General features: G+C 44.6%; 1 protein-coding gene across 3 annotated transcripts in view; it reads right to left on the bottom strand.

The window, feature by feature from the left end:
- Positions 1–9,905, bottom strand: part of slmapa (sarcolemma associated protein a) — a 103,680-nt gene extending 93,775 nt beyond the window's left edge. For all 3 annotated transcript variants that reach the window (XM_083661921.1, XM_083661920.1, XM_083661922.1), the window contains exon 1: positions 8,169–9,905. In XM_083661921.1, the coding sequence (XP_083518047.1) occupies positions 8,169–8,366 (198 nt within the window). In that variant the 5' untranslated portion in view covers positions 8,367–9,905. The remainder of the gene's footprint in view (positions 1–8,168) is intronic.
- Between the last annotated feature and the right edge of the window lie 4,852 nt (positions 9,906–14,757).

Below are 14,757 nucleotides of genomic sequence, written 5' to 3'. Positions count from 1 at the left end.
TCATCCATAGTGGCTGCAGATGCCTCAATTTAAGCCATAACTGTACCACACACAACATGGTCAATTTAATCTGCATAATTTGTGCTATCATGTCAGAAAGACAAGACAAAAAACATGATTTCTTATTATTTATTCGATGAATAAATAATCAGAAATAATGTTTTTATTTATCTTTTTTTTTTAGAATCAGGTATGTGTGTGTGTGGCTATTTAGCGAATTTGACTAATGATTGCTCTCTCTTTCAGGCATGTTTTGTCGACTGTACACAGTGTGCAGTAGGGCTGACACGGATCACGGATAATCCGTGACCCGTACGGATCAGCCCCCACGGTTCGGAACGCGGATCGGAACGTCAATGGTCCGCGGACCCCCCCCCCCCCCCCCCTTTCGTTTCATTTAACGTTTAACGTTAGTGTATGAGAACGCCCAGCGCAGCCAGACACAGACAGGCATAATCATGGCAAGCACAAGTGAGCTTCCTCATCCCTTGTCGCTGCTGTAAAGTATGTCTGAAGGCTGTGGCTAGTGGCTACTAAAGACAGCGTCACACAAACTTATTTCAACACCTCTGAAAAAGCACAGGAATGCGATCAGCGTGTTGCGCGCTGCACAAGATAACGAGAGCCACAACACACACACACACACACGTTTCACAAACACATTATCACCGGACGGTAATATGTCGCCTTAGGACACATAACAACAAAACAACACGTGGGGCCACTGAGTAGCTTAACGTAGCATCAACGTTATATTTCCAGACTGACCTGCGGTCTGGTCTGTAGGTCTGTACCCGTGTCATGTGACTGGTGCAAGCAACAGCCACGAAGTTAGGCATAGCAGTGCCACCTAAAACAGGACGTTGGGTCGTTCTGCCTTCAGAGTAAAAGCATACATTGTGTCACTTATGAGAAAAAAATATTTTTTGAGCTGTGCAGGGCAACAAATGGTTAGAGAATTATAATAGTATTAAAAAAATCTAATCGAAAATCTAATTTTGAGAGAAAAAATCTGATATATATATATTTTTGATGATCCGAAAAATCCGTGATCCGTGGCTCAAAATCCGTCACGCAATCCGATCCGTGGGTTTTCTGATCCGTGCCAGCCCTAGTGTGCAGACACCACAAGCCTGGAAGTTATAAGAGAGGCCGTGTGGCATGATGAGGGCTCCTTTTGTTGAGGTTGGCGCAGTAATCTACAGAAAAGATGGTTTAGTGATGTGAGATAACAGAAGAATGTACCTGTAGGAGAACCAAACAAATCCAGGTTATGCCTACAAAATCTTAAGTTGTATTTTGAGTTCTCCCCTGGAAGTGATTTTGGTATAGATGGGCCATTGTATTTAAGCAGGTCTAGTGAGTGACCTCACCTGTATGCAGAATACCTATAATAGGGAGACATTTAGTTTGTCCATCATTGATTGTAAACCTACAGCACACACAGTAAGGAGGATGTGAGGTTGTTCTTCATAGATCTAGCCTCTTAATTTGGCTCCCAAGTGCTTTCTCAAAGTGATGTATGCATTTTACTTTCAAATGTAACAAAAAATCTCACGGGGGAGCATGCACCCGCACCCCCCTAGGGGGTCTGCGGTCCACCCACCACAACAACTCAAAATCCTGTAGGAAACACTGCAGCTCTATGGAAACAATGTGGCAACATAGAGTCTGATGCGTGTGCTGCCATAAAGCACATGGTTTTTGTTTACATGGTGAATGTGATCACTAATATAAATATTGAGGTGGAAAACAGTTTTAACCAGGACTTTGAGGGATGAAATGCACGTAAAAGGGAGACTGTTTGACCTATAATACTGCTATAAAAGCTGATATAAGGGGGGCCGACGTATAATACTGCTACTGTAGCCTACCAGCTGTTCCTAACACTTATACCCACATTACTGATGATTATTTATCAAAAATCTCATTGTGTAAATATTTTGTGAAAGCACAAATACTAGTCATCCCTACAATATCGATATTGATAGAGTGTTTCACCTACCATTCTACAGGCCTGACCAGAAAGATCCCCCCCCCCCCCAAAATCTCAGTAAACCTTTATGGCATACTATTACTACTGGTGTTGACAGTGTTGACAGTAATAGAAGATGCCAAATCAGTCAAAACAATAAGCATTTTGCTTTTGGGAGCATTGTGCCAGCGTGCAGCATTGTGCCAGCGTGCAGCACTGTGCGTGTCAACGTGTCAACGTGTGTCGTTGCCTGGGAAACGCACATCCCATAATACAACTGTTCGCATCGCATCCCATAATAGTATGATGATACTTGGGATGCCATTGCGAACATAGATGCAAACTGGTTAGCTAAAACTTTAGCGTCGCCAGCGACGGCCCTCACCGTTGCGGTCGGGGGACGTTTCAAAATCCCTCCAGGCCTGAAACTTTTTCTAGGGGAAACACTGATAGATGTTGTGATATTTAATTTTGTCCATATGGCCCAGCTTTATGGACTACGTGTGAACTAGGGATGTCAATTTTCGGTTAATTTCACTTTCGATTAACCGACGCTAATAATCGATTAACCTATCGGTTAATTAATAATTTTTTAATATTAAAAAAAAAAAAAAAAAAAAAAAAGATTTTTTTTTTTTTTGTCTATTTACTCAATGAGCTCATGCCCAAACAAGGCGTGTCTATTTAGATGCTGAAATGTTAATGCTTTTTGTGTTAGAATTTCTAACACAAAAAGCATTAACAAGCATTAACAAAAAGCATCAACATTTCAACACAAATTCTTTTTGTGTTAGAATTTCTAACACAAAAAGCATTAACATTTCAGCATCTAAGTAGACACGCCTTGTTTGGGCATGAGCTCATTGAGTAAATAGACCAAAAAAAAAAAAAAAAAAAAAAAAATTTTTTTTTTTTTTTAATATTAACTGATAGACCGACAGCAATAACCGAACAACGACGTTAGCGACGGTTAATCGATTAACGGTTAACCGTTGACATCCCTAGTGTGAACAATGCTTCGATTACCAATGTGCCTTCATCCCAGCTCAGTGTGACAGCAGAGGAGGAGACGCACCACTCTGACGGACAGAATGATCACAGCAATGAAACCACAATCTCCCAGATCACTGAGCCGGCTGATTGGTTCATCAATCACGGGATACGGCCAATCAGACCTGATGCCCTGCAGTGCCCGCCCACTTCAGACAGGGCACACTAAGGGGTGAGGTAAAGTCTCATGTTTCAAAGTTGGCCATTCTTTGTCTCCAAACAAAAAACTATGCGCATTAAAGTCCCAGGGGAAGAGCAGTGTGACAGCATCTGTGAATATTTTATTTACCTTTATTTGAGCAGGAAGGCCCATTGAGATAAGACATCTCTTTTACAAGAGAGACCTGGCCAAGTTAGCAGACGCGGTTCGCGGTCTTAAAGGGATACACACACAAATGAGGGATATACACGCAAATGCTGCATCAGGTATCAATGGGTTAATACAACTGACAGGAATACGCCTAGTGGACACAACACGCACCGGTTATTTTTGATGAGAAATGAATGATTGCGAGTCCAGAACACAGTAAAATCATTGTCAAAACATTATTTTAAAAGGACACACAAAAAAAGACGTGTCAGCGGTTATTGATTTTTCTAAACGGATATGATTTTATATCCGTGTACACGTGTAGTCGGGAACACGGTAACATCCCTAGTCGACGTGCTTTTGTAACTAACGTTAAATGCCGACCGGGTACAGCCATCGGCTCCTCGCAGCAGTAACGCTATGAGCAGCATGTCACTGAAGTTGGTCACAGTGTAGCTGCTGAATGTTGCCAAACTTCATTCATAGTTGACAGTTTATAACGCAACCGGCCGGCCGGCTAACGCTGAACCAGAAGAACAAATACAAGTGAGTCTGACACGCAGGAGAAACATAAGGTGAATATCGCTGACTCTTTAGTGATAAATCAATAACAGTAATAAAGGAGTCTCTCCTTGACTCTGCTCAATGAATCCAATTCAATACAGGATGGATTCTTGCCTAATCTTATGAATAATAAATCAGTTGGTTAAGGTGCAAAAGTCTGCGCTCGTGTGTGTGTGTGTGTGTGTGTGTGTGTGTGTGTGCACGTCATACAGTCTGTACCTGCAGTGTACAACCTGCATGAGTGTGTGTGTATCCCGCAATAGAAGAAGAGATGACGCTCCGTTTGGTGTCGTTATAAATAGTTTACGGTGTGTGTGTGTGCAGAATGTTGTGCACGAGCGCAGATTTTGGAGGAGTATTTGGAGGTGCGTGCGTGCCACATAGCTGGGTAATCCCTGAGCGGCCGGGCGGACCTGTTCCACAGAGAAGCTGCAGAGAGGGAAGACATGCGCTGAGATTTCATTTGTCCGCTGTCAATCTGAAGGCACAGACTGTCTGTCTGACAACACTCTGCTCTCCACTGCTTCTGTCTGTCTGACAACAGTCTGCTCTCCACTCATACAGTTAGAATAGAATAAAAGAAAATGTATCTTGACGAACTCACACCAGAAATTAGCTTCAGCTTTTTCCATAACACAGACCAAAACATCTTCATTTATCGAGTGGCACTATTCATTATGTACTACTTTGGTCAGACACACTAAATGCAACTTTGATTAGTACGAGTGAGAAAAGATTTGTCCAACAACAACAAAAACACATCAAAGCTTCACAGGAAAACCAGGACACCCTCTTACGGTACGTGCACATCATGAAACGCTCGGCGGCTTGCCTCCTGTGAAAGCCGCTTTGACGCTGCATCTTGATAGGCTGTCTTGCTCTATTTCCGTGTCTGATTGGTCCATTTACCTCGCGCCCCCTGCCGCTGGAACCGCCCTGCGTCTCGCTGTCGCAGACTAGAGGCGGCTTGTCTCCGAGCGGCTTCACGCTCGCGCGGCGGGACTAGGGCGGGACCTTTCGTTGAAGCTACCCAATGACAGCTCTTCCTACACATTTCCTCCCCCCACCCTCCTGTGTACAATGTTTCTACAGGCTACAGCTCCAAGCTGGAAGCTGGTTTCCACGCCCACAAAACGCTGCGACGAGGCGGAAAAGCGATTTTGCCATTGTAGATGTGCACGAGGCGTCAGGAACAAAGGGAAGCTGAAGGTCCAAACTACGCCTGCCGTGTTCTCCTCAACCCTGTTTGTAAGTCAGATCCATCAAAGGACTGACGGAGACATGAATACATAGACAAGACAGACCGACCGATGCATAATTGAATCGAGAGCGACTGAAAGACTTTGCTGTCACCAAGACAAATTCCTGTCTATTTATTGTAGAATAAGTGAATGTGATTATCTCCAATGAAAATAAAGGAGAGAGCGATGTGACCAATAAACCAGCTTAAAGACACAGGAGGACAAATCTCTGCCAGCAAATCAACGCTTCAGACTGTTTCCATGAATGTTAATGTCGGGATGCTTCAGATACTCTCCTGGATGCAACCTAGTACGTTTAGAGCTTTCCAGGCTTTTTCAGTTGACTTACGGTACTTCCATTTTGGTTTTGGGTTTGTACAGGTTCACACTGACTGACCAATTAACACAAGTGAACCAGAGGATTTACACAGAAGTCACATGACTCACAAATAGCTTGTTGTCTCCCAACAGTCGAACACCAGGCCTGGGGAGACTATGCAATGGTGTCCGCCCAGCTCTATAGCGCCACCATCTGGTCGACGCATGGGGGTCTGGCCTTGCCTGAGTAGTGGGGGCCCTCTGAGCCCCATCTGCCGAATGTGCTTGTTCTGAGACTTTACATTGGACGTCCATTTTTGTCTACAAGATTAAAATTTCTGCCATTTAGAATTTTGTCCAAAAGAGTTTTTGCATTACTGACTGACCCAAGGAACTACATCACCAGTGAGAGACGATATGCTTATGATTTGCTTGTTGCTTATTGATTTGATTGATTTGGTAACCCTCTCACTTCCTGTAACTTTATCTCGAGCAGCATGATGGACTCGTCCGTCTCTTCTTCTGTGGTGCTCATATACCAGATAAGAACACATGAAAAAAAACAGCTGAATATGAGCCTTTAGTGCAGACTTCATTTTATTCTGCTAGGCTTTCCAAGCACAAGGCAGTGCATCCGTCTCCTTCTACCCATAATCCTTTCTGTTTTGGGGAGGAGTTGGTTGGATTATGTTCTCCAAGTTCTCACTCCTAACAAACTCCACATGAACAGGACTCAGGGTATCCGAGCTAGAAGGAGAGTGAAGAATAACTCCAAATGCTCATGTCTGTGGACTTTTAAGGGAAGGACCTTTGTGGCTTTTCGTCAAAAAGATAGAAGGTACAGTAAATAGCAATTCCCATTAGGGCTGGGCGATATGACGATATATTTCGTCTGGACGATAGAAAATGTATTTCGTCTCATATGATGCTCTATCGTTTAAATCGTGTTGCAAATCACACTCTTTACGGCAATATTGTCCGTCATTTGGATGACACTGTGCTTTCTTCATTCTGTTTTCTTTTTTACTCACGTCCACAGTCCACACACGCACCAGACTCTGTGTCAACAAGCCCCTTGCGTCCCTTTATAAGTGGCACAAATCAGCCGGTGACGGTACGTGCACATCTACAATGGCACGGCGGCTTGCCTGCTGAAAAAGCCGCTTTGACGCTGCATCTTGATAGGCTGTCTTGCTGTATTCTCGATTCTGATTGGTCCATTTCAACATCGCGCTGGAACCGCCCCCAGCGTTTCAGCGTTTCACTGTCGCAGACTAGAGGCGGCTTCTCTCCGAGCGACTTCACGCTCGCGGGGCGGGACTAGGGCGGGACCTTTCGTTGAAGCTACCCAATGACAGCTCTTCCTACACATTTCCTCCCCGCACCCTCCTGTGTACAACGTTTCTACAGGCTACAGCTCCAAGCTGGAAGCTGGTTTGCACGCCCACAAAACGCTGCGACACAGCGGAAAAGCGAATTTGCCATTGTAGATGTGCACGTACCGTGAGCAGGGAGATGTTACCTCCACTCCGTCCACCTAGTCTACCCAGGCATTTGCGCTGTGTTAAGTCCGCGTTTGATCCATATTTGCGTGTGTCCTCCCTAACGTTAAACCTGGCAAAACATCTCCTCCCATCCTCTCATCATCCCAAGGAAATCCATTGAGGGCCGACAACAAAAACGTCTATCGTTAGCTTTAGCTTTTAGCTTTCCCTGGGTGAGTTGTGTTGGTTGGATAACCGTGAAATCCCGGAGTGGAGTACTTTTGTTGAGTGACCTGAACTGGTAACATGGAAATTCCGAAGTGGAGCATTTTTGTTCCTTTATAAACAAACTGAGAGAACTGGACTGAAAACTATTAGTCTCTTAAAACAGACGAGTTGGCTTCCGCAATTTTCAAATGCTTCCGCCATACCGTCTGTACTTCGTGGGGGAGAATCATGCACCAACCGGAATGGGAAGTAGAAAGGCGGGTTTTCCGCTCATTACTCCAATCAGAATCGCAGAAAGGCGGGTCTTCCGCTCATTAGTCCAATAAGAATCCAATATGCCGCATTTTTCGTGGACACACGTGTCGTGATTGGTCGGATTCCGTCAAACTTCTTTCCTGTCTGAAGTTTTTTTTCCCAACTTCCTTGTGCATGTTCTGGGGGTGTAACGTACAGACTGTATAGCTGCATTCGCCAGATGTAGATGAGACAGTCTGTTTCAAGAGACTAGAAAACTATAGGCTAAATAACTTATTCTACCCGTTTTGCTCTAATGTAATCTTTGAAAATCGAACTGGTGGTGTGGTTCAGTTTGTGTTTCATTCTACTGCCCTGCAACTAATTATTATTATTTGTGATGTAAAGAATAGCCATGCTTATCTGTATTCTGAATGCATGTATCCTTTGTGAGGTTTGACAACATTTTAACTGGTTTAACTGCTACATAAATAAATGGCCATGTGGTCATTTTATATAAACTATAAATTGAATTTACAGAAACTATGCTATATTGTGATATATATCGGTATCGGGATATGAAATGACCTATACCGGGATATGAGATTTTGGTCATATCGCCCAGCCCTAATTCCCATTAGAAATGAGCGGGAAATGTCTGCCCTGTCATCTGGACCCCTAGGGTTAAGAGAGCCTGGGGGGGGGGGGGGGAATCACATATCTGCATGACACATCAAATGTGAAACCATCAGGTCTTGTCTTACCTTGCCGGTCTTGTGGTCGAACCAGACGAGAGCGTGGTTCCTGGACAGCACCTTGCAGTCGAAGGTGGCGTTGTTCTGGGCCGGCCGGCAGCGGGCCACCGACCGGCCGATCTTGACGGGCTCGTCCAGGTACACATGTCGCTCCTGGAACGGGTGCGAGTTGGGTCGGCAGGCGAACACGGCCAGCGCTGAAGGCATTGATGACGGCTTGAGAGTGTTACTCCAACCAGACACGAAAGACAAGGTTTCTTGATCCAGAGTGGCGGATTTCCGTTGTAATCCCCAAATTATAATTTACGATATCTGCGGCCTGTGTAGGCAGGCTTGGTTTAGTCCTCTAACTTCTGGGCACTAACTAATGCACATTTTCCACTGAGCATAGCCTGAGCTGCAGTCCTTTCCAACTGTGGTTCAACAGTTCTTATGCTTAAAAAAAAACAATCTAACAGGTATAAAAAAGACAAGACATTCTGTTCACTAGCTGTCTACCAAGCTACATAACGACACTTATATTTGACAGCAGGCACTATGTACAGACCAGGGTGCCATGTGTCAAGACATACATGACTGAGTATAGCTCTGACAGTCTGGCAAACAGCCTCCCACGTCCATCAAACTGTTCCAACACTGGAGCAGGCTCGTCTTTAGCCCATCAAGTTAGCAACTGGGATTGGCCAATCAGATAACGCCAAATGGGTGTAATCATTGAGTGTATTAGTTTCGATTTATCAATCCAGGTAACTAGCTGTCTTAACCCATGCTGGAGAGCAGTGAAGCAAACTAATATTGCGCGGTAGCTTCCCTGCCGAATAAATCGTGTCTTGCAGTAGGCTATTGACAGGCACACACCCTTCACGCAGCGGTTTGTCCACGGTCGGCCTTAGCTAATATGTCACCTGTAACCTAATAGTCATTTCACCGCATGTCACACTCTCACTGACCTTGCTGCCTTGATAAAGGGAATCTTAGCTGGCTACCTACCACTCCCTTCAAAATCCACCTAAAGAAAGGCTAACGACAGCAGGACGCTAACAACACCATGAGTTTTTACAACATGGAGCATTAATAGCAATATAGTCAAGCAGCTCAACCTCCAAATCTCTGGCCGAGTCAGTGAGTCGAGACGCTTGAAAACACTTAGCGGGGATGAATTGTGGGGATTAGCGAACCTTCTTGTGTAACTAAAATGCTAATTGGCTAGCTCGAAGCGGCTAACTCTGACGTCGGCCAACGTTATCTGGCGAGCTAACCAGCGAGCTAGGCTAGGCTAGTGACTGCTGGCAAACTTGTCCTCCAGATCTTCAAATGTTTTCTCCACACCCTTCTCAACCAGCCCGCTTACCGAACGGAGACGCAATGCCATCCCTGTCTCCTGCAGCCAAACGAGAAGGGAGCTAGCTCGTCTTTCAACTACTAACAGGAGGATACCCTGCAAGCGAGCGTTAGCATGAAGCTAGCTGAGCTACAGTAAAGTAGCCAGCAAGCAGCTAGCCGGCTAACTGTCAGACAGTCAGGACAGAAACAGAGTCCAGACAGAGGCGGAAAATGAGGCGTTTGAGTTTGTTGCGGCTCGGCTCCACACGCATCACACCAGCCCGGAGTCCCTCCACTCAATCCGCCTGGAGAGGCACGTCGTACGGTCCGCTGCAGTCCAGGTGGTGTTCGCCGTGGCGGGTGTGAGTTATAGTTGTAGCCTTCCCACTGGTTTCTGGAAGGAATCTGGAAGAAGTTGTCCTCCTCCGCAAGCAGCAGCCGCCATACTGTAACTAGAGAGCAGACTGGGTGCGTTCACTTAGGTCCGCACACCGACACTACTTCACTCAGCACCCAGCATCACTTTGACCTGTTATGGAAAAAAAAATCTTTTTGTTTTATTCGACTGCTCTATAAGAAAGGAGAATGTAATAAATGCATGTATTTATTTATCTATTTATCTATCTTAAAAAATATATAATATATAAATCTAGGCTAATATTAAATAAAATAGGCTAAGTCTACACACACATACTGTATATATCATCATCATCATAAAGGGATGTTGGTTCTGTTTGTATCCATTTTTGTCCACATTGGATGGTGTCATCAGCAATTGTGATGTCACTATGATGTCACAATTGTGCACTGAGTGACGTCACTCGAGCACTCCATGATGTGATCAGTGATGGTCACTCGAGCAATTGTGATGTCATCGGTGAGTGATGTCATCAGTGATGCGAAGTTGTGCAATTTTGCATGTGGGCGAGGCCGAAGTTGAGCAATTGTGCGCTGAGTGACATCACTCGAGCACTCCATGATGTGATCAGTGATGGTCACTCGAGCAATTGTGATGCCATCAGTGATGCCAAGTTGAGCAATTGTGCGCAGACGAGGCCACACAGTAGCCAAGCTGTGGGCGAGGCTACGAAGCGGGCGAGCTGCAGGGCGGGCGACCCCGCCAGCGGCCAAGCCTAGGAATCAAGCGTGCGTAGCGCGCAAGATTTCTAGTATATATATATTTCCCCCAGCAAGTGTCAGCTGTTGTTACACTGTTATACTGATAAATGGCTCAAAAACGTCCAATTGCTATTGCTCCAGATTCAGATTCAGGTTTAGGGGGCCTGATGACAAAAGGAAAAATGTTATAGAAGAAATTTTGGAGAATCATCACCAAGTATGAGTGAGGGGGTATTGGCATGGAAAAACAGCTCAAGGGGTACATAAGACAAAACAGCTGGTTGGGAACCACTGCTCTATTGCCCATCACTCTTCTTCACTTTATCACTCAGTCAGTCACTCAGCCACAGACATTTGCATCTGTAGGGTGTGGTGCCATGAAGCTGAATGGCCACAGCATTACGCCACGGGCTTAGTTTTCACTTGTTTACAGTGTGTACAGTGTAAAAGTGTTTTTTGTCTATTTTACTTAGTGCTAACTACACTAGATGGCGCTATCCCGTGTTAGACAAGTGTTAGACTGACTTAAGTCCCTCCCGCTCTGCAGGAAGACTTGCCGACTCTTTCAAAAAATAAAGCAGCAGTCTTTTTGGGATTATACTGAGCTAAATGGTCTGAATTCAGATTGTTGTTGAGTCTGCTGGGGCTTTCCATTTGTGCAGCATGAAACCAAGTTACTGTCTGCAACTTGAAGTTTGTCGAGTATGTAGGTAGTGTTTTTTTTTTATGAAATACATGTATGGAAAATAGCTGTTCTGAACTCCTATCATTATGCCTTTAAAAAGTACCAAAACTACTACAACATCGAACCTAAATAACTCAAACTAAACATAAAACAAATTAACAAGACTGAAGTAAAACTACCAAACCCACACTGAAAATTTATTAAAACAAAATGAAATGAAAATGAAAATTGAAAACTATCTAAAGGGCCGTCTGGGTAGTGTAGAGGACCTGGGTTCAGTTCGCGGCAGCGGTACTTCCGTCTTGGTCAGACATTCCTACAGACACAATTGGCCAAAGATAAGCCTACAGTAGATGAGTGATATTAATGATAGCAGGTGTCAAACGTTTCACTGACTGGTTCACCTTATTATAGGTTGGATCAGCCTGGAACTTTTTATGGCCCTCCATTAGACTGGAACTGAATGGGGACCAATTAAGGTAACATGTCTTTTCTGTCTGGTGGGAAACTCTCCTTCCTCTTTAAAAAGGGCATGAAACATTTGATCATGTGACTCTAGTTCATTTGCATTTAACCTCAGACAAGACAGGATACTGCTTTCACCTCTGAAATGTACCTAGATTTGCTAGAAAGATTAACAACATTATTTTCTCCAACTTGGGCACTGCTAGATGATGTCATTAGCTTAACTGTACAGTAAGTTTTTTTTACGTTTTGATGAATCAAAACAACCACAATCCAAGTCAGAAACACAACAGCATTATGCTGTGAGCCTGTTAGAATTCAAAATCCACCAACACTGTACTCCACTACAGTACTCTATTGTACTGTACTGTAGTCTATACTGTACTGTACTGTACTGTACTGTACTGTACTGTCAACCTAGAGTGACATCATCTAGCAGCGCCCTAGTTGGCGGAAATGTGAAATGTTGTTCATCTAGGTAAGACTTGAAAGCAGTGTCCTGTCTTGAAAGCTGTGTCCTGTCTTGAAAGCAATGTCCTGTCTTGAAAGCTGTGTCCTGTCTTGAAAGCACTGTCCTGTCTTGAAAGCTGTGTCCTGTCTTGAAAGCTGTGTCCTGTCTTGAAAGCTGTGTCCTGTCTTGAAAGCTGTGTCCTGTCTTGAAAGCACTGTCCTGTCTTGAAAGCTGTGTCCTGTCATGAAAGCAGTGTCCTGTCTTGAAAGCTGTGTCCTGTCTTGAAAGCTGTGTCCTGTCTTGGTGTCCTGTCTTGAAAGCAGTGTCCTGTCTTTTGTGTCCTGTCTTGAAAGCTGTGTCCTGTCATGAAAGCAGTGTCCTGTCTTGAAAGCAGTGTCCTGTCTTGAAAGCTGTGTCCTGTCTTGAAAGCAGTGTCCTGTCTTGGTAAATGGTAAATAATGGTAAATGGCCTGCATTTATATAGCGCTTTTATCCAATGCGCTTTACAGTCAGTAGGTACATTCACCCATTCACACACCGATGGCAGCAGGTTACCACGCAGGGTGCTGGCACACCAACGGGAGCAATTTGGGGTTCAGTGTCTTGCCCAAGGACACTTCGACATGCAGACTGGAGGAGCCGGGAATCGAACCACGACCTCTTTTATCCAAAGCGATTAGTGGATGACCCGCTCTACCTCCTGAGCTACAGCCACCCCAGCTTGAAAGCTGTGTCCTGTCTTGAAAGCAGTGTCCTGTCATGAAAGCAGTGTCCTGTCTTGAAAGCAGTGTCCTGTCTTGAAAGCAGTGTGCTGTCTTGAAAGCTGTGTCCTGTCTTGAAAGCTGTGTCCTGTCTTGAAAGCACTGTCCTGTCTTGAAAGCAGTGTCCTGTCTTGAAAGCAGTGTGCTGTCTTGAAAGCTGTGTCCTGTCTTGAAAGCTGTGTCCTGTCTTGAAAGCACTGTCCTGTCTTGAAAGCTGTGTCCTGTCTTGAAAGCAGTGTCCTGTCTTGAAAGCAATGTCCTGTCTTGAAAGCAGTGTCCTGTCTTGAAAGCTGTGTCCTGTCTTGAAAGCACTGTCCTGTCTTGTTTCTGGATAAATGCAAATGAACTAGTCATAATTAAATGTTTCATGTCCTCTTTAATTATCTTTGCAAATAAGCATGCAACAATTATATATAAAAAAAAATATGAACATCTTTGTTTAATGTAGATGCAAAGGACTGTGTAATTGGCTCGTTACAGCATCTCAGAAAACCAAATCGATATTTTCACCGGGGGCAGGCAGGGTCTCTCCCCTGCTCATAGCCGCTGATAGTCGTGTGTTAGCAAACACTGCAACAGGAAGTAAGCTAGGGGCAATTTAGAATGTTTAGAATGTTTATGTTGTCAAGTTAAAACTGTCTTATGGGTCAAAAATAAGCGGGCTTCATACCCCCCCAAAAACAAATAAATAAATAAATGAATGAAGAAATGAATAAACAAGTTAAAAACACACACACACACACACACACACACACACACACACACACACTCTGTCCTAAACTGCCCCCTGTGCACCCCCCTCCGGTTCACCCATCTGCTTGCTCTGTGTTGGAGCTGTCAGAGGATTTAATTTAAGCAGATTTACACCCCCTTGTTGCCCTTAGACTGAGTGTTACGTCCCCTTGTTACCGACTCAGACTGAGTGTTACGTCCCCTTGTTACTAGTCTCGCTGGCCAGCCTCCTCTCCCTTCCGTCCGAGGAGTCTGGCGCCGCAGGTCTCCATAACTGGGATAAACCCTCCCCTGCTCTACTCTGCTCTCCCATTGGAGCGACTGTTTCGGCGGCAGCCGGATGTCCGCCTCCAGCTTATTACAAGCTCTGTCATTGGCTCCGACCATGTCAATCAGTGCGGCTTCCGCTCCCTCTTCCCTGTGTGTTTGTAAATTTTTGTTATTTTGTATATTGTTTTTATGTTTTTTTGTAACTGGGATGGGTTTGGCTATGTGGTTTGCATGTTCGCTGCAGCACAAATCGCCCCGTTAGGACAATGACCTTGAAACTTGTCACATTATAAAAGGTCCAAGGGTCCACTTCAACTTTGAACATTTCTTCTAAGTAATTCTGCAACTTGGATGAACCTTGTGAATTACCAATGGAAACATTTTTGTGTGTGTTTTTGTGTGTGTGTGTGTGTGTGTGTGTGTGTGTGTGTGTGTGTGTGTGTGTGTGTGTGTGTGTGTGTGTGTGTGTGTGTGTGTGTGTGTGTGTGTTTTTACCTTTGGGGTAAATTTAGAATATGCTTTAATCATAATAGACGTGGTTGCTGTTCTCATGAACATGAACACTTTAGATTTGAGAACAGCACTACAATACTGAAATGTTTCCGATCTTGAACGCACCCCGGTGTAAAGCACGGCCTTGCGTGATGACGTTTACCGTTGCGTACCCCTTGACGTCAGGACGCTGCTGATGTGCTAAAGTGCTAGGTGGCTAATTGTCGACACTGCTGCTACTTTACCATTGTGAGCTTTGAGCGAAAATCTCCGTAAAGTGCGTTATATTATACCCTCAGC

This window comes from Poromitra crassiceps, assembly GCF_964638095.1.
Source record: "Poromitra crassiceps genome assembly, chromosome: 27".
Taxonomy (NCBI): domain Eukaryota; kingdom Metazoa; phylum Chordata; class Actinopteri; order Beryciformes; family Melamphaidae; genus Poromitra; species Poromitra crassiceps.
This window is presented reverse-complemented; position numbering and strand designations above follow the sequence as displayed.